At 34.3% G+C, this 21859-nt stretch overlaps 1 protein-coding gene across 12 annotated transcripts in view; it reads right to left on the bottom strand.

The window, feature by feature from the left end:
- Window positions 1-21859, bottom strand: part of LOC124367080 (RNA-binding protein Musashi homolog Rbp6) — a 1248673-nt gene that overhangs the window by 16625 nt on the left and 1210189 nt on the right. For 4 of the 12 annotated variants that reach the window (XM_046823725.1, XM_046823720.1, XM_046823723.1 and 1 more), the window contains 4 exons: window positions 17435-17593; window positions 13559-13624; window positions 10058-10299; window positions 2035-2089 (listed from right to left, as the gene is read on the bottom strand). In XM_046823725.1, coding sequence (XP_046679681.1) covers window positions 2042-2089; window positions 10058-10299; window positions 13559-13624; window positions 17435-17593 — 515 coding nt within the window. In that variant the 3' untranslated portion in view covers window positions 2035-2041. The remainder of the gene's footprint in view (window positions 1-2034; window positions 2090-10057; window positions 10300-13558; window positions 13625-17434; window positions 17594-21859) is intronic. The other 8 variants (XM_046823729.1, XM_046823730.1, XM_046823721.1 and 5 more) reach the window with 7 other exon arrangements.

The following is a 21859-nucleotide window of genomic DNA, read 5'->3' as shown; positions in this document are numbered from 1 at the left end:
AAATAAAATTATGAGATTATGATAACTGAAATAAAAAATAAAGATTCTGGAATAAAATCTTGCTAAATGTCTTGTAAACGCAGCATTTATTGTTCAATCTGTCGTTGTAGTTATGTTTTATCGTTTGGAATTGTCATATTTCATTTGTTAATTATTTATTTTAAAAAGTCAATTATTGATTTTGACGTAAAATTTGTTTTGAGGTAATTTATTTTTTAAATGAATGTAAGGTAGCACCCAATATAATTAAGGAAAGTTTATAATTATAATTCACAGAAAGACTAATTTTCATCCAGGATTAAATTTTTCCCCGTGCAAAACATACATGCATAGCCCGCCAAAGAGTAGTCACTTTAAGGAGCGACAATAACATGTCACTAACACGCTTGGATAGCCACCAAACGGAGAAGAGAAACGCACTGACATCAAAATGGCCGCGATAGTCCAGGCCCTAGTGGCCACAGAGCGAACATGCGTGATATGGTTCGTTCCGTGATGTATGTGGATGTGTTTCGTTCCCGACATAGAAGTTCCATTTATTATAATTCCATATATTAGTAATTATAATCGTTCAACAGAAGTCCCTAGTTATGCATTACAGCATATTTTAGTAGTAGGCCTGGACGTAGTATCGAGCTGTAAACAGTTGTTCAAGCTTGACTTAATACTCCAGAGAAGGTCGTGTTGGTAGAGGTCAAAATCGCGTTTTCTTCATGATGGATCTTTAAATGTTGGGAGAGTTGAGTGAATGAAGAGAGTTCTGATTTTGAAACTAGAGCACATATTGTCGCATGTTTTCTCTCTTAATTATATATTTCCTCCTTTTTCTTCTGTTTATGCAGGCATTTTGAAAATATTAACACTACGATAAATTAATTCGAATGCTTTAACTTCCTTTGTTCAAAGATTGGAGTTAGGTTTGGGAATTTGGTATTTTTCCTCAGGGTTCTTCTTTAAACCCAGAGATGTTTTGACCACTCAAACCATTGGTTAAGTAATCCCTGTTGGAAGTTCTGAGCTAACATAACCACAAATTAATTATTTGGTAAACCGCAGTTATTACCGAATGGTAACGTAGTTGGGAGGCTTAAACACTGTAAGTACAAAGTCTTTTCAAAGTCAAGTAGCCAATTAAAACATATAAAGTGTCATAAACCAGTATGGTTGGAAACAGCATTTTATATATTTTTTTCCGTTTTAGTGTTAGTTCCTTTTATATTGATTCCATCCATATCCAAATGTCAGAAAGAGAAATCTAATTCGCAAAGTAGACTTGTGACCTTATTGATATAAAATAAACGTTTCCTGAGAAAATGTATTTAATAGCCCACATTCGTCAGAGTTACTCGACCACTGATCGCAATTCCATTTAAAATAAAACTGTACAAGCACCCAAAAATACCTTGAAATATACATTGAACTTTGACAAACTAACATTCGGTAATGTTAATGATAAACGGTTAAAGCAATGATGGACTCAATAAATAAATTATTACATCTCTTTTCTAAAGAAATCTCGAACTAAAAAACAAATTTGCTAATTAAAACAATAATTTTCTTGGCATATTAAGAGTGAATGATTTTAATATTACGAGATATCCACTGACAAATCCCTTTATGACAGACTTAATAGAATTAAACTAATAAACTGTAATTAACCTAGAGTTTCTTATTACAGTATGGTGTTTTATACACTCCATTATTACGCATGTCATTAGCAGTAAGTTATATACAAATTGTAAAACGTATTAGGATTGTGAAATAATACTTAAGAATCTAAATATTATGACAAATTTAATGAAACACATTTTAAAAACATAGAAGAAACAAACAAAAGGCACATTATAACTTGTTTTATTGTAGGAATAACTTTATTACTAACATTCAAACATTATGTAACAAAAAACATTAACTTGTTAAAAAACCTGTATTGTCTTGATTGTAAAATGCTGCAAAATTTCTTCTTCAAATGAGTAATGAGCCATATGTCACTAATGATACTATGAGATAAAGTAAACGTACAACAACATTTACCTGGTTCTCAATGATAACCGTTAGTAAACGCAGCCGGTATCAACGATCCCTGGAACAAAAATATACAATTTAAATTAACTTGGTTACTCTACTTCAATGTAAACTCATTGTAATTGTAACTGAAAACACTGCAAACTTTACCTAACCTAACGCAACCAAACCTAACACACCTTATCCCACCTAACCCAAATGAACATAACCTAACCTAATATAAAATGACAATCTGACCTAGCCTAGCCTACCAATCCTATACTATCCTATCCTAACCTAACGTAAACTGACATAACCTAACCTAACCTAACATAATCTAACCTAATATAAAATGACAATCTGACCTAGCCTAGCCTACCAATCCTATACTATCCTATCCTAACCTAACGTAAACTGCCATAACCTAACCTAACATAACCTAACCTAACTTAACCCAACGCGACCTAATCTAATGTAACTCAAATTAACATACAATACAACCTAACCTAACATGAGCTAACCCAACTTATCCCAATGTGACCTAACCTCATATAACTCAAACTAACAATACAATACAACCTAACCTAACCTAACATAACCTAACCCAACGCGACCTAACCTACTCTAACTCAAACTAACAATAAAATACAACCTAACCTAACCTAAACTAACTTAACCTGAATCAATCCAACATTTTACGAATCTAGAAAACATCACATATCACCGGTAACTTTTCTTGTTTTTCTTTCTTTATTTGAAATTACTGACAAAAAACTTGAAGCAATATTGTCACTCAAATGTTTTCTCCCCCTCCCCCAATAGCCCTGGATACAAATGCAAGCCGTAGCTCCGTTTTCCAGAAAAGTACACACAAAATAATATTACAACGAGTCTTATTTAATATTTTTCCGCTTTTGGAATTTCCCACCTATGTCTGTAGCATTATCACTATTACTATTTGTGGTTTGAATTGTACTAGGCAGACTCGTGCTTATAACATGTTTCCGTACTTTACCACCCAAAGTTATGTATATCCCACCTATGTCTGTAGCATTATCACTATTACTATTTGTGGTTTGAATTGTACTAGGCAGACTCGTGCTTATAATATGTTTCCGTATTTTACCACCCAAAGTTATGTATATCCCACCTATGTCTGTAGCATTATCACTATTACTATTTGTGGTTTGAATTGTACTAGGCAGACTCGTGCTTATAATATGTTTCCGTACTTTACCACCAAAAGTTATGTATTTAGTTTTTCCAAAATAACATTATATATAAACATTACTAAAAAGTAAATAGAAAAAGATCGAAATTTTCTCCCCAGTCCTCCATCTTCCCTGGTGCGTTTGACTGCTCGATGCAGTTACATAGCTTGGGTTCATTCTCACAAATATGTACTTAATGCAGTTGTTGGACAAGGTGTATACTTTTTTACGCCCTTTTTGTCGTCAAATTTACTTAAGTGTTTGGGAAGTTCATTGCCACTATATAGTTTTTATGTATCTTTTGTGCGTTTTTAACCTTAGTCTATGTCGTAAAATCTTTTTGACGCTTGAGGAAGTAGGTAGGCTCGAATCCTCGAAACGGATAGTAAATGCCATAAATGCTATTTAAAAAAAGAAAAAAAGAAAAAAATGTTTAAATTTTTTAAATTTTAGCAATTCTTGGCAGTAAAGTTTTGTTCAGGACCTCTCTAGAAGCCATAGTAACACAAAAAATTAATGCATATTTATTTTTTGTAAAATGTAAAAAACAAATTTATTGTAAACACTAGCCCAAGGTCACAAAGGAGGACGATAGGAGACATAGCTATTCCTTCAGGAGTGTTAGGAAAAGGCTTCGCCTTCACTCATGCCGTAAAATATTATTAAGTAATCGAAGTAAGGGGGATGGATCCTCCTACAACTTATAAAGTTCTATAATTACAAAACTACGAGAATATGGGACGAAATTTCTCTGCGCAGAGGAAAAAAATTCAATATACACAGTAGCACCGTTGGCCAAAAATGATCAAAGTGAGAGTGTTGGCTGCGGAACATTATTTAATAACAAGAGGTAGAGTAATGAAAGTATGTGTGCAATAAGCGGACGGTAGGGAGGCCCCGGGCAGTCGATTTCTGTGCCTCATAACATATTCATGGGGACTGTTTCAAACAACAGTTTTAATTAAAATAATAATTCAGGATAGACTGAACGAGTGTGAAACACCGACAGCGTCGGGCTATGTCTCCCGCACCCCCTACCCCCCACTCACCCCCCACCCCTCACTCAACCTTTGTTTTCGAACATAAATTGCAGGTACCTCTTTTGTGGACCAAATACCGCAGTACTTATTAAAGCTTAACTTGCAGAAACAGTTGCAGAAGTTCGAAATAAATAGGAATGTTTGTCCAACTTCTTCTTCAAGGGATATTTATGTACCTGGTGCCAGAAGTGGCAATGTTACAGGTAATAGTCTGCTTTATTGTAGGATTTCTCCAAATATATTTTTTCAGAGGTTCTCATTTAAATAAGAATTAGCTACCTGTAGTTAAACCTGTTGTCAAACTATTACATCAGTAGCTTTTGTGTAATCACGGCCCATCAAAAAATTGAAAATATAGCGCAATAATAAAATGTAACTTGTTATAAACAAAATTTGCAATGCTTGATTCACCGTTCATATGCTATTTATATCAGAATGTAATATGTGATTTCGTCAAAATTGTATACGTCTTTCTTTGTATTTCTAATCAATTATAAATGTTAACAATCATTTGTAAAAAAATAACTAGTAAAAAGTTTATTAATTTTGTAGGTAAATATATTGCCTGGTGATAGTAAATTTATAGAACCATCCTAACATTTCAAGAGAAATGTTACACTATCGGCTTAAGTAAACAAGTAAATAATGTGATCTATTAAGATTTGAATTCTCCCGATATCGTATTACCGGTACCTATTACCTCAGGCAATAATCTAACCACATAAACAACTCGTTGTAAAACGGATGTTGACAATATTTTTGTGGTAGTTATAGTTAATCTCAATGACGTATTTTAAAAATAAATTCGTCAATTACATATTGCATTTTATAATTGTTTTAAAACTTGGCGTTTTTTTTTTTAATTTTTTGAATACTTGGGTACATCTCATTAACGTGATAACTCGTGCAGATCTTTAAATTTTACTGTTACGTTTCGTACAATCATACGAAAGTTTTTAACTAAAATAATTAGTTTGATTTTCCTCTTGTTTTGAAATATGTATTATTAAATTTTGTGTTTGAAAGTAATTAATTTAATGATCAGTACGGATTGGATGACGTGCTAGACAGAAAAACAAGATAACTGGAACGTACGTTATGGAATAATTCATTAGTAATCGAACCTTATAGGTCAGGCATATAGGCGCTCACCCGGGCATATCTAATACACCTATTATTACATGTTGGTGATATGACTCCTAGCATAATGAGCCGCAGATTAAACGTATAGCAGTTGATTGGAATCACGATTATTGAAATCCAAATTAATTATTCTTATTGAAATGAGTACATTGGTGGTCACACATGTCATAACAGGAGGTCGGGACACACACATTTTTGTGGTACGTAATTATCTTTGGTTCCGATTCATCAAATATTTTAATTATTTGGCGGGGAAAATGTTTCGTGGACAAAGCTTTGACTGCTAAATAGGCCTTTCGTGGATTTAATAAACAATGCAGCTTGCTGAGTTAAATTAATTACTGCTATGGTAAAGTGACGATTGTGTATTCATTCTGGGAATGAAACCTGTGAGAATGCACTTTTGGATTGTTGGATTAAAACGGAATTTCTGCTGTTTGGATTTAGGCCGTCATCGAATCTCCCATCAGATGGGGAACAATCAAGGTTTGAAACTGTAATCCATAATATAAGCTAAGGAAGTTTACAAACTCAAATAAAATTTAAATAAATCGGTTGATATAGATATAAGGAAATCATACCGTAAAAATCGCTAAACTAAAGGGAACGCTGGATTTTGAAATTTCAAATCATACACAAGATGGGATTGAGATTTCGACATAACAATCAGCAACTTCATTAAGTGAACTAGTAAATGATTTCTGCTCATTGCCGATGATTATAACGTACATTTCAATTAAACTGTACTGGCCGTAATTAACCAGATCTCAATTTTGTAATAGTATTAGCCGTAAAATCAAATATTAATTGTATGACGAAATATATACGTGTAAATTCATTATTTTGTTTCTTTGAAGTGGAAAATGAGAGCTGTTTGCTGTTTACACATGTGGATAGATTTTAAATCATTATGATAGACTGGAAATTCCACATAATGTATTTTGTTAAATAAGGACTGCAGTTTTCAAAGTTATAAGTTAAGATAAATTTTACTGCACTATTTTATAAAACCTAATTTTCATTTTAAAATACATACATTTATAATGTCTGTAATAACTTTATTTTGTTCAAGATTCTTAAAATACTCAGGAACGTAATTTTCGTCAACGTAGAAGCTGGTCAACTGAATCGAATACATTAAAATCAACCTTAAATGTCAATATTAAATAGCTACCATTTTTTATGTTTTTTCCAAATTGTATGTTTAAAAAAATTGATTCCTATATTGAATGTACAACTTGTTGAATGTACATGTTCGTGGACCCCCGGAATACCACCCCCCCCCCCGACCACGAGGGGGGGGGAACCTCAGTAGCAATTCCTCGTTAATAAATACAAGTACAGAACACTGAACAGATAGCATGTATAAAAACTTTGGAACGAGAGATATTTTTAGGCTCTGAAGGTCATATTCGGTAAAGTTATGCAAAAATGATCAGTAAGTTCTACCATGAGGACGATTGTAAAAGGTCGATTTTAGTGTAAAAAAAACACCGAAAAGCGCCAAACCGTATCCGGTTCTCATAGGGCAACAAAAGGGCAGATTATAAGCTTGAAATTCAATTAAATCCGAACGTGGAGGGGGCAAACAGAACAGACTGTGATCAACATTGACAAGCTACTTCAATACAGATGTACACGGAAGAAACAAGATTTCATTTGTTAAACACTATCGAACTTGTACGACGGACAGTACCTCTGATATTGAATTGCAAGAGAGGTTCGATATTTAATCAGTATCGATTGGCTAATATTTATCATCCACTAGTAATGAGTTAACCAATTAGGCTTCGATTCCCCCATTTGCAAACTCGATGTCGCGTCAATCGATAATCGAGACGGAACAATCGGATAACGCATTTTTTATTTAAATGTTCGGAAAATAGATAGCGCCCTCTTTGCGTTAATATCTATATATTTTGGAATTTAATAATAATAATCCAATAAATAAATTTAGTGTAGATGCATTACCTTTATTTATATTTATTGCGTTATGTTTTAACTTTACAGAACATATATAAACTATTTGTCTAAGGGGTGTTCTGCTTTACGGTATCTTGGTTTTGGTTGCTTTAGCAAGGTTGTGAAGATTTATATTTAACTGTATGTTTGTGTTTTTTTTTTTTAAATATTAATGATTTTGTTAAAAAATAACAACAGCTTCTATTTTTGTGTAAGCAGGTCCAAACTTTATACAAAAAAACTAGTCAACAAGAAAGTGTTTACCGATCCTAGTAAAAATGCGAAATATAAGAATTTGCTAAGTTGTTATAAATAAAGAAAATTTATGAAAGATTTTGTACTTGCGTCACAGGAAATTTACATAGAAATGAATGTGTATATTATATAGTAAAACAAATTGAATTTATTAAATGCTCTAGACTTTAGTGAAAATTCTGTCAAACATTTTAGTTTTGACTGCAAGTGTGCCTACAATTCGGTAATGTTATTTGAGTCTTTTTAGATTCTATAAATTCCCTTTTTGAATTTCGGGCAAACCCAGAACGCATCGAACTGGTCAAATAAGACAACAACATGTCGAGAATCACATTCCCAGGAAGTGTAGCGTGCAAAACCCCACATGACGTAAAATATATAATTCTCCCCAAGGTTTCGGGGATGTTCTGATTTTAGAGGGGGAAATTTTAGGTGAAGAATGAATATACGTAAAATTTACGTTGATCAAAAAATTTGAAGAGTTGATCTTGAAAAATATTTCTGTGTCACACTTTTTACAAAGTAATTGAGTTTCAAACGTTTAGGCCCTTGCAGGCGGAGTGACTATCGGTATTACTTCATAGTAAGGGTGGATAACCCCCTCTCCCTCGACGTCATTTCTAGAAAACCAGATAAGCGAAACTCACGTGAAGATTTTAATAGACCAATGTGATATGTAGGCCTCATTACATAAAACGGGACTATTTCAAACTCTTACAATGTGGCTCAGGACTCAAACAAAGGTCCTTTCTCTATGTTATGAGAATGATTTCAGAAAGTAATTTTAGATTTTTTTACATGAAATGCAATAAAACACAAAAATTATAATTATACACCGAGTTTGTAATTTATGAATAAGGGTTCATTGTCTGCAGAGCGTGAGCAAATCTACTAACTCAAGTGTGTGAAATATGACTGCATGTGTACCCACTGTATATATGTCAGCACGATATCTCGAGACCCGTTATAGCTAGACTATCAAATTTTGCACGCGTGTGTGTAAATCAAAGCTCACCATCCGTGTTAGAAGTTTCAATTATACAGAGTGTCCGAGTATTCGAACATGTAGGCAAAGCGCAATCGATTGTTTTACAGCACATTTCATCTAAGCTCTAATGCTATTTTAACTTCATCAACTTCCGGCCATAAAACAAAAAATAGACTTGATAATCTGCCCCTTATAGTAACAATGAAAGATCCTCTCCCGTTATACTCTTTATTTCAAGTGTGTCATTGGCGTTAGATTTGCAAAGGATAGAAAAGGATTTTCGAAATTTGCGATCGTTGTATGTTGCGAAATCAGAACCATACGGTTCTAGGATTGGAATCTATCATCTCCTTCAGGAGCAAAAATCTTTAAGGCATAAGGTTAAGTAAGCACAAAAAATATAGCGTTCAATTAGCCACAGTATAACTTTGAAAATATCCTTAGATCTGTTAACAACTGAAGAAGAGGGAAGTCTTCAACTTTTGTAACATACAAAATTTCAGACTGACAAAATCCTTTAACCTTTTTTATATATAACACTGCAATCCGAAATTATCACAAGGGTGACATGAAATGTTTGATTAAAGGACATCTAGTGTCAATTAAAATCCTTCCCCACCTACTTTTAATAACACCACCTGAACGTTTGTTCCATCCCCTTCTCCAGTCCTCACTATTCTAGCGCATAACGTGAATAATTTTGTCACATTGTACAGGCATTTTCACAAATCATCTGAGACCACTTCTGAATAAATTGAAAGGAACTCTCGAATAGCATGGTTTACAACGGTGTTCCACAGACATGAACGCTAATCCTGGAGAATGATATACGCCCTCGCCCTCCTCAAGTTGGAAGCTATAGTACAATCAAATAGGGAGTGCGACTGGGCCCAGATAGGTTCACAACCACACACTCGATGACCCCCCCCACACAACATACAAGAGGAGAGAACTAGGGCCGGCCACATTTCTGCACTGTTAGTCACCTACTGTGCTTCGCCAATACAATTGAGGTGTTTGTTATTTGTAAGTTTACCCTAAAGTGATTAGTATATATAGTAACGAAAATAATTATACAACAAACATATACCCTGAAATTGCCTAAGAGCATGTCTTGCTCATAAGTCTAAGCTATTACTGGATAACCCGTACGAACAATGGGGAGGTGCCAAACTAGCCTAAACCGCTCGTGAGTGTGGGGTTGCGTGAATATGATGCGTCTACCTGGCCCTTCAGCTGCATACCCTATTGGCTAATACTATAATATCACCATTTGTTAAATTTTCCATTTTGTACCTGGGTTTATAGCTTTTGATCTGCATTATAACCGGCCATCTCGATTATAATGCAAACAGATGGATTTTGCACTAGACAGCCAATATCCCTTCCGGTTTCGGAAACCATTACCACACTTACAGACAAGAAAGTTGGAGTAGGAGTGTTAAGCAACTTACGGGGTTGTAGTTGATGGGCGCCCGACTGACGGCGATGGCGGGGAAGCCTGGAGGCTGGGGGCTGGGTGCCTGCACGTACCCCGCTACGCTGTCAGCGCCACTCGACGAGTAGATGTCCAGGGCAGGGCCGGGCCCAGGGGAGTTAGCAGGGGGGTATCCCGGCCTGGGGGTCACAGTGTGAGGGCTGGCTGGAGGGCCGTAGCCCTGCGCCGCCGCTGCTGCAGCCTGGTAGTTGTTCATCACTGCAACAAGACGGACAGTTGATGGAAATGGAATAAGCACAATAGAAATAATTTCCATGGCCTTAACTGGACATTTTGGGATCAAGGAGGTCAAAAAATTGCTGTCCCCATTTGACCATCCCGGATGTCACAAATTACAGCACTGGCCTAGGACAGAACTACCAAAATACGGTTTGATTGACCTACATCACCCTAGTGGTACTTATATAGGAATCCTCAGTGTGGTGTGATAACTCTCTCTACTCGTCATACTAGCAGTACTCTTCTGGCAGATGTGAGTTATAATAGTGTATGACAACAGTTTAATCAAATGATAATTGAGATCTGATTTGAGGAAAGCAAACAAAAATAATTTTTGATGTGCATAACATTGTATACTAGTAAATAAGAGGAGGGTTGGTTTGAATATTCAAGATCGGCTCCTAGATCTGATCTTCTCTCTTTCCAAGTCGAAAGCAGCTGTCTCCAAAAGATCTAATGCAAGAGCATACTAGCAAAGCTGGATTTTCAAAAACAGAGAGAAGGCACCACGGTATATTGTATTCAATTTTATATCGTGAATATATGAGCAAATGAAACAATCCCAGAAAATTCATTGCTGGCAATGTCAAGTATAAATTAGCTTGTTGGTAAATGTGACAATATTTTTTTTCTAATTCCTATTAACTATGGGGTATATAGTTCGAATAAAAGATATACAACTTGTAATGGAAGTAGTTTAACATGTTGTGAGCTTTGGTCAATGTCACATTCGATGAATTAAATACCAGAGCTTTGCAGTTAAGGGGTGAAGTGAGCATGAGAAGCAGGGGTGCTCCCGACTCGATGGGTTTACGGGGCGGGGGTGGGGGGGGGCGGAGCTTGCATATTAATAAGCGATGTTTGTGTCGCATCTTGTGACATGAATTGACAGGTTGACGTCACACAAAGTGGGAAGAATGTGTTTGTCTGCGCCACCGCATTATTTCCTCTGACACGACACTAGCAGGTCGGCTGAACGCTGAGCTGCCTCGACGTGTCCACCCCCCGACCCACCCATCCCCCCAGCCCAACAACCCCCGCACAAACATCATTTCAATATTTCACTCTCTGGTTTTGTGTCCTTTGACCAACGACGTCAAAGGTAAGTCCCTCGCTTTACGGCTTAGCGTTTATTCCGGCGACAATGTTTTGTTATCATTATACACTTTTAAAACAAACCGGAGGGAATTTCGGGACAACTACAGTGCAGTTTTCTTCCCATATTTATTAACGGGTCGGTCCAACATAAAAATGACACCTAGACTTGTTTTAATCGTGAATTGGCAATTGGCGTATCTACCGTTTCGTATACGATAGTTTAAATTCATTACATTGGTTACTGTTACAAAGTATTCGCTGTTATTCTTTCACACGAAAAGGTATGCATGTGGAATTCAGCGTCCTTTGGATGCCAAGGTGTGATTGGAAATTAAATAATACTAGGTTTAATGTAAGAGAGCTGGATGCACGATATTAACGGGTACACCCTCCTGGTCTACAAAAGAGATAAGGACCTGTGGTAAACTTTACGAGGAAATTGGTTTGGTTTGGGAGTACCCAAATATTAGGCATGTTTGAAACCATACCTTTATGCTAAGCCAAACCATTCGCCGTTCACTTTAACAATTCAGCTCTTCGTGCGCTATGATAAGAACACTCGTCGTGCAAGATATCAAGGACACTCCACGATGATATCATGGAAATTTATCGTGCAGCATATCAAGGAAACTTATCGTGCACGATAGCAAGGAAACGCTTTGCATCATAAAATTCGATATTTACTGGGTTTTCACCTTAGGAAAGAAAACGTTGCTTAGAAAAACCACAACTAGGCCTCTTCCACACAACTAAGAAGCCTGTAATTTCAGTGGCCTATCATCGACGTCTCCTATGAATTTTAGCAGGAGAACAAGAGTAACACAAAAGCATTTACTTAGTGCATATCACGTGCGTAAATCAGCCAAATACAGGAAAAGGATCAAATATTTGAGTGGTAACAATCTTATTATTTATCCTTCGTTTCAAATCTCGATTAAAACACCTCCTGGTGTCAAAGGCGTTTTACTCCGTTGAAGAGTTCATGTTGAGTTGCTGGGATGAAAATTATTGAAAACTATTGGAAACAAAAGTAAAATTAAACCCCCAGTTCTGTTATACAATTAAATTATACAATTAAATAGCAATAACTGCAATGGAATTGTATATTATTATGAATGTACTTGACGCATGCATGCAATCTAATAATTGTTGACGCAATACAGATTATTATTATTATTATTATCCTTTCCTGGCTTCGTCTTCCTTTGACGGCTTTTCGTAGTTCATTCCCAAGCTCTTAGCACATAAATCGCTCATGTCACACATCACACATTCGTGTTTGTTGTCCTTAAAATGTCCTTTTGTGTGGCACGTAAACACATTTAGTCTTATTTAATTGGATTAAGAAACACTTGTAGGATTAAAATGAAACAGGGATTTCATTCGTTCGAAACCAAGAGATAAAACAAAGTAGCATATTTTTTATAAAAACAAAAATTGTCTCGAGAATTTTAAGAATATTGTAGATACATAAATGCTTTAGTTGAGCTAAAATTTAAATGACGAAATTAATGTCGGGGACGAATTACTGAAACCGAAAATGATGTAAATTAAAATTATGCTTATCACCGATAAACTTTACCGCACAAATTGCATTTATGTATTATCACATATACTCAACCACTTAAATATTAATAGATCAATGTTTCGCAATTCAATAATAAATTACATTCATAATGTGAACAAACAATATTATACCACTGTACCAACAGTACACTTTACTGCGTAGCCATTAATTATAACCTTAAAATTATTTACTATAAAGTAACATAATAAAAAGCTTTAGAAAATACTAATAATAAAGTATACTCTATATACATATAACTTTATAAAAATGTAAGTTATATTAAATGTATTATATTCATAAATTTAATACTTTATAGATATGTTACAAAAAAAGATAAAGAAATATATATATATATATATATATATATATATTTCTTAATATATTTTATAAAAAAAACCATTAATTTTATTATTTTGATAAATGTAATATAATTTAAATTTTGATAACACTATTAAATTGCTATAATAAAAGCTAAACATGATGTGAATTACTAAATTGCACATAAAATATTTTAATATAATATAAAATAATAAATAAAAAATAATTTAATATAAATGAAGTGTACGTTAGTACCTGATAAAGCCTGGGTTAGCAATGGAGTGTTATTGTTTGGCGTCAGCTGCCCATTGGTGAGATCCACTGTGCACAAACAAACAAACAGAATTAGAGGTTAGTAGCAAACAGCAAACAACAAACAGTGGCTGCAGGCAGATGACAAACACAGGACCTGAGCAAGGTGCACAGTCAGTAGCTTAGACTACAAACGTGACAAACATTTTCATAAATAGTGCAAAAGAATAGTTTTCAGTCACAGACCGTGTAATAAAATCAGGAAGATCAGGTTCTAAAATTACCATACTAAACAAAAGTGTTTATAAAAAAATCCTAATACTAAATTAAAAATAAGAAAAATACTAAAAAAATCGTTATAAGAAAATACAGTACAAATATTACCATTAAAATAACCTCTATTTTGGACAAATGTAATAAGTGGAATTTGATAATATGAAGAAAATGTATTATGATTGATATTGAGAACTATCAGACTGTACGTTTACAAAGAGTAGACATTAATTAATTATCCTAAACATATGGAAGCGTTAATGTTTGAATAATCAATAAAATTTAAAATATATTTAAATAATCAGTTTATGTCCATTAAAATAAATCAAAATAGTTTGGAAAAATACTTTTTTTTTCAATGAACAGTTCTTTTACAATAGCTGGGTCAGAGTAATTTGAATATTTCAAGTTGTAAACCCTATATGGCTACGCAACAAATTAAATAAGAGAAAGATTAAAACATACGCCGTTTAAAAAGTATATTTCCCTATACTAAAATGCAACTTAGTTGCAGGTTGATCAGTTTATTTTAGTTAGATAATTATTCAAGAAACGGTATTATAAAACTTTTGAGAAACTATTTATATAGAAAGAAAATAGTATGGTATTTTAATTTATAAAGTTACGTTACAAAATTATTAAAAAAACAATTTTAATTTATAGATCTATTGCTGTTCTTGTGTGAGGACCCAGTGGTAAATCTTCAATAAAGTTTGTAGAGAGGAAAAATATTCTTAAAAGTCTGGTGAATAATAAAATCCTGAAACTATATTGTTTTAGGGAAGACACACTATATACTCTTATTATAAAATGTTTAGAAGCGAAAAAGTATACATAAAAACAATAGTTAATTGATCTAAATTATAACTAAGAATGATTTTTGTAAATTCACAATAATATAATAAAACGATTATTTTAACTTGCTGCACAAATGAGTAAAACCAGTGCATTCAATTATTATTTATTTCTATTCTGGAACTTTGTTATGATTCTCAAAGTTTCATACAACTTATAATGAGATTATACTAAATTGAATCATGTAAACTAAGTAAATCATGTATTTGGGAGAGCCGATGGCAGAGCGGTGATGACGTCAGACTTTGGGTCTGAGTTAGACTCAGCGCAGGTTCAAACCTGTCTGTGACCGTACCACTTTTTATCGGTACCATCTACTTTGTACTGTACCGAAGCGTCCCATTATTCTGTTTGATAGGATCCTCGCACAGGCCAGTGGCCCATGAGGACGGACAAAGAAGGGCTGTAAAGGGAGTTGGCCTCTCCTTAAAAAAAGTAAGTAAGTTGACAAAGACAAAATCGATGGTTGGCTGGAGTTCTTTTCGAATAATGAAAAATTCTGAAGCCTCTCTACAGTTAAGAAATCAGAATATTCTTTTCCAATAAAAAAAATTGGAATATCGATAGTGGAAATGGGGAAAATCACAAAGCAACACACATGACAAAAACCAAAGCACTAAGAGCTAAGTTTGACGATACGATTGATGTAATTGTCGATGTATTCGAGAAGAGAAATCGATTGGTCGACTACAACAATAAAGACCAGTGGAAGAAAAGAAAGTCTAGTACAAGAGCAGATTGTAAAGCAGTGTCCGGCTGGGGATATTACAGCTTGTCGCGAACTGAGGACAAGGTATACGGGAGTTGATGAAGCCGTTAAAAATACCACTTAACGACTCAATAAACGAGTGGATGTCGTAAAACGACCATCGTAACTCGCCGGTGCTCGTGTCGTGTCAATCTACCGTTTATAATGTGAAGGCAATAGAGAAAATACTCGCTCGCTATTTTGAACGCTTGTGACCTAACTAACGTACACTGCCTAACCGTCTATAAACTTGAATTGCCGTTTCGATTAAAAATATAAAAATAAAAGACATCACAGAGCGCTAAAACTGTCGTAGTGAATATAATCACGCTATATGACTTCTCAACTCAAATAACACCAACATAACAAAAAAAGACCACCACGTTGCCTTTAAGAAAATAGGACAAATTTATTTTTGCTCTCTTTTGGGGTAATAACTCAAATTAAAATAAGTCATCTTGTTTTCAATACTAGTGTCAAAAATGAAACAAACATAGCATGCAAGAACTAATATATAATGTAAATTTTACAACGGTTTATACCACGTCGAAACATTTTAAAATTTGCCCTCTGGATACGAAGAAATCAACGAAAACAGAACATAGTTGCAAAATAAAATAGATTCTTACAAAATAGTGTTTGCAAAAAATCCAAATTATAATAACAGAGGCATTTGGAATAATCGAGAGGGAAAATAGAACACAGCATTAGATTGGTGAAAACCTGGCAGCCTGTAATAATGAAGCCATACTAATCGCTGACACGTCAAAAATCAACCAAAACAGAACAATCAACCATAACAGAGCAATCAACCATAACAGAACATAGTTACAAAATAAAACAGAAATTTACAAAATAATTATAATAACAGAGGCATTTGGAAAAATCGAGAGGGAAAATAGAACACAGCATTAGATTGGTGAAAACCTGGCAGCCTGTGATAACGAAGCCATACTGATCGCTGACAGGTCAGATCAAACTGTGTTTTTCTAATCTCCAGGAATTACGATAAAGCTCAGCTCTGCTCTATTCACTCACCAACGAAAGTGGTCATCATTGGACCTGACAGTTTTGGTTTAAAAGTTTTTGAGTGAACACATTCCACCACACCGTAGCCGAAAGATTTGAATTGTGTAGAAGGACCAATTTCTCTAAGCGGTAAACCGGAAAACCTAGATGATGGTCGTGGTGCGATATAATACTCACACACATTGAGTAATGTGGTTTAATAATCGTGGATCAGGGGTGTTTTATAATTACGCAACTTCAGCAGCTAACAAAAATATTACTTTATGAACAATAATTTGCAGGAGAAAGTGATTGTTATTGATGCGAATCAAGAAACAATAATTTAGAAACACGTTCATCACTTCCTGTATTTTCAACGAACCATCATTTGGACTTAATTTGGTTAAGGATATAAAAATAGTTATCATGAGATGGATCAATATTGTTTCAGAGAGCTTAAGTGAGTTGATTTATACTCATTCATATGTATTTGTTGACCATAATCCGGATCGGGATGTTATTCTGAGTTTTGTTTTTCTCATCTTGTGTTTTCTTTTTCGATTTTGAATTCGCACGCTGCGCCGAGATAACCATTCACATGAAATTCTACTAAACCAAAGTCTTTTAATAATAAAAAAAATGTCACTAAACATTTGTATTCCGTTGTTTAGCAACGAATAACCCAATGAAAATGAAAAGTAAGTTTAGAATCGTAAATAAAACCTATTAGGCTACTACCTCGTGTTCGAAAACTCGTTTTGAGTCAGCGATTAACTAAATCGCAGTTATTAATATTACTCTGACGGCTCTAAACTGGTAACGACAAACACTTGGCCCACCCGTCACAAACACTGTGGTAGTGAAAATACAAATTACTTTAAAGGTTAACTTGCACATCGTATAGATATAATGAACTCAGTGACGGCTGTGGTTGGGAATGAAGCTGGTGTTACTGCGGTTATCATAGTAGCTGTCAGGCCGAGTGGCCAACCCACCTGTCACGTAAGTCTTGTCCGAGTACAGGTCAGACGGTTTACGCTGATCGCCGGAGTTGCCGTCAGGTTGGTACTCCAGATAGGGCGACCTCTCGATACTGGGGGGCTGACTAGGCGGAGTTGAGGGGGTGGGGAAGAAGCTGTACCCGGGAAACCCTGCTAAAAACCCAGTTCAATTTCAGGTTCGGTTTTGATAAAGGAACACAAAGAGTTTGATACAACACAATAATAGTATCGTTTATGAAACATTTTATATTCAGTTATGATACCTGTTGAAAAATTAAATTTATGTTGTAAAGCAATTATAGTGAATGATTTGAATGATCAAATCAAATAAAAAATTGATAACCATTATTTTATTTTTAATTTTGATATTTTTTTATTGTAAAATTTAAAAACTTTTGAAAGAAAACAGCCTTCTTTTCTTTAAGCGTTTTAATAAGTTAGTGTTTTGTTAGTTATTAATCCCTGAGAAGGTGTAAGGGTTGGGGGTGAAGGATGGATTCGGGATTGACCGGATTCCGCCTGCCGCCCCCTTACAGAATCATGCAAGGAGCGAGGTAGACGAGCTGAGCGAGCGCAGCGACCGAGCGCCGCGGTAATTGAGTAAGAGTCAGCCAGGCGCCAGTTGGAATGTTAAACATGCATTACTTATTGCAGCCCCAGCAAGAGAGCAACTGGTGGAAATGAACCATGAAGAAAGCTGTTTTCATGCTGGACGGATATTACAGAGTAAAAATCTATTTGCCAAGGTAATGACGTACATTTTCGGAAACTTTAGGCGTTTCCTTGTAAAAGTTAAGTTCGCATTGGCTCACTGATTTAAAACTAACTTGATACAAAGGTAAAACGAAAAAGGACGAAAAGCAAAAACAATGGAGAGCAAGTAAAACAAGATGCGTGCAAACAAACCTCTATACGACTAAGAAAGAAAGGTTGGAAAACAAAATATCGTGCAAAGAGAAATTAAAAACACAAAATACTTACTCAAAAGTAAAACTATATTATAAACAATTTCCATGAGGATTTCAAAATTAATTGGATTAGTAATAAAATCGTGGACGAGTATAACCAAAGGTGCTGCAGTTTACCACAATTAACTATAATCGGAACACAAATACCACTGCCTAAATCTGTTCTTACAAAGGAAACACTGAACTGGCGATCTAATCCTATTGTATACGGGCATTGTCCAAGACTGTCTGTAACATTATAGAAATCTGAAAGGGAAATGGAGGGTTTAGTGGAAATTTGATTCGTGGAAACAGCTTACATTTGGGTTGCAAAATGGCGACGTCCTTAGGGAAACTCTATACTTGGCTCTGGGCATGCAAACATTCGTTTTGTGTGCGGAAATCCTTTTCCACTTAGCCACCTCCCGAAACCATATCGATGCGATGGAACTATGGGTACTATGACGTAACAGTTTCACACCCTACGTTCACATTTGTAGAGTGCGCGAATTAAAACCTACCACATACCACGGCAACAGTACAGGTTGTCGGTGTTATAAGCATTAAAACTAACTGGCTTATCTAACTGTGCACCAAGCTCATTAGTTTATTAGTCTAGGATGAATAAGGAGAACAAAGCAACTGGTTCTGAAACTCCAAAACTCACACTGAAATGCACACTGAAAAGTATAAACAACACCACCACTCTCATAAGCGCTCTATGACTTAGGCTAATATTGAATTCTAGTCTAGGTAATTGTTAAAGTCTCTAATACACTACTACACTACAAACTAAGTTAAGTCTTGGAATAACAATCGAATCGCTTCACTTAGGCGTGTAGGCTTGGGACCCCCTGAATTTAAAGCGTGGCCTGAACATTATCTTTATAAATAGTAATAATCAGTGAATAACAAACCGTTTTGGCTAAATCAACGCTTAAAAATATTTCAAGTTTCAGAATTTTCCAATTAAAAAATAATTTTTAAATTTAGATGCTGAACAATCGTTATGGCAGTATTTCGTCATAATGACTAGTAATCTACCAACTAATTAATTGTTTCAAGCTTGTTTTGTTTCAAACTAACATCAGATGATGCTCATCTTTATTATTTCAACTATGCTTTAGTTTAATTTATTTTCAAATCTAGTTCGAAAAAGGAGTTTACCAGGTATTACGGCAAGAAACAAAAGTAATTTCTAACAACGACTAAATATGGAATTAATTGTTGAAGGTACGTCGTTTGAAATTAAATCAAATCCACACAGGGTGCTTAAATGATTTCACCATTAAAAAGTAAGGATGGATTGTTATTTCCAAAACGGCGTCTAATCTACACACATCGCTAAAACAATCTATTTGTAATATCTGTGATGAAGTAGACACTTTCAGTACAACCAACACTAGCTAGTTCTACGTAAAAATCTGTAGCAGCTGAATAAATTGGAGAAATCAACGATTAACAAATAATTCAACAAAAATCATTTCCTTCCAGTTCCTGAAAAGTGTTAGACATTTCAAAAATCAAAACATTAGTGGTTAACGGTGTTAATAAAAGAAGGACATGACGAGAAAGTTCAAATTGAAAATAAACAAATGAAAACTAGTGATCTACGGACTCGATGAATACACATTACAGCAACACACAGTTCCGACCGCCTATGTTCTACTCTATCAACCACACTTCCTTTCCTGACTATATCAACCACAAACAGTAACTAAACATTAGTAAATCACTACACGAGAAACTCACCTTCTCCCATGTTTTTTTTACTGGTAACAGTGTTTTAAAATGAAGATTTCGTTAAGGAAATCCATGAAAAATTTGCGAATCAGTTGCACAAAGCAAGATCGGTCAGGCAGAAAATTTTAATCAAACTGCACAAAAATGTACGTTACAAAATATACATAGGAGAAGCTCAGTTTCTCATTCTAATGAAACTGTAGCAACCAAGTTATGTAAAATAAACATTGACAATTAATTAGACTAGTCTATAGATTGGGATGAACTGTCTAAACTGTATCTTTGAACACATAACTAACTTTGGCAAGTGCTAGTCCAATCCAAAAATAAACAGCGTATTCTAACTTTTTTATCTTGTGGTGATCTTCTTTCTTCCCGGCGAAGTGTCGCTGAGAGGCCGTTCTTCTGAAGATCCTGCGTCTAATTCAGTTTCCGACAAAGAAACTGTTATGTTTGTCACTTCAAGAACCTAGCCTAGGGTTCGAGAGAATGCTCGAGCAAGTTTCTACAACTCGGTTACTTCCACATACATTGTACTGATTAGTGACTCTATAGAATACTAGTGCTGTGAGGCAATGGTAGACAGTAATGGAAAGAATTTAGTTTTAATTATTGTAAAATATATAGGATCTCAAGCATAAGAAATACCTTTTAGAAATTTTGCAAAATGTATAATGACACCAACGCGTAACAACACAACAAAACTTACAATATTTGATTTTTAACTGAATACGAATAAAAAAAGTTAAGAAATACCATGCATTTGTGTGTTTTTTTTATTTTATTTTTTTTTATTTTTTTTTTACTTATTACGGTATTTTACCAGCTACCAAATGTACGTAATTTAAAACATAACATAAAATGTGAAGTATTATTATTACTACAAATAAAATTAATATAAAATTATTTATCTTCAGATAAATATATGTGTGTAAATAAATCAAAATATATATATATATATATATATATATATATATATACTTAAAATAATAAATAAATTAATATATTGCCACAGACTATAGAGAGATAATTTCATTCCAAATTCAGTTACATTATTAAATAAAAAAAATTAAAATAAAAGTTAATTATTATGTATATTTATGTAATATTAACCGGAAAAATAAAACGAAATAGATATATGATAAAACTAAATTTAATAATGTTGTTTACCTGAGAATTAAAATAATAAACTGTATAGGCTAACGTATCACATAAAACATATATATGTGTCACAGATAGTATAAATGATGAACGTGGTATTAATTTATAAAACATTACTGTTTACGCTGCCTCACAGAATACATGACTCGTTCATTTTAACCGGTTAAACCGCTTACGTGACGTTTAATGCATTATACAGTACAGCCAACATTATACATGAAACTTTAATTAAAGCAACGAAGTTACATGCTGGCGTTGCTATAAATTTTCACCGAAATGTTTATTTTAATAATGCATTAGAGTTTTATTTATTTTATATAGCAACCCTGTGCATTATTTGGTGGCTTAAACTATATTCCTTAACAATTAGCTTTAATTTGGTCTAATCAAATAATTCCCCATCTCTGATGGAAATGGCACTTTAGCATGCATTGATTGACAATTGTGTTACAGTTCTTTTTATATTTCTTTCACTCCAAACAGGTTTCAAGAACTGTAAATAATTTTAAATAAAAATAAAAATATTCCTATTGTTATTCTGATAGGTGACTATGAATTATCATAGTAA

The sequence above is a fragment of the Homalodisca vitripennis genome, chromosome 8 (genome assembly GCF_021130785.1).
Source record: "Homalodisca vitripennis isolate AUS2020 chromosome 8, UT_GWSS_2.1, whole genome shotgun sequence".
Lineage (NCBI taxonomy): Eukaryota > Metazoa > Arthropoda > Insecta > Hemiptera > Cicadellidae > Homalodisca > Homalodisca vitripennis.
This window is presented reverse-complemented; position numbering and strand designations above follow the sequence as displayed.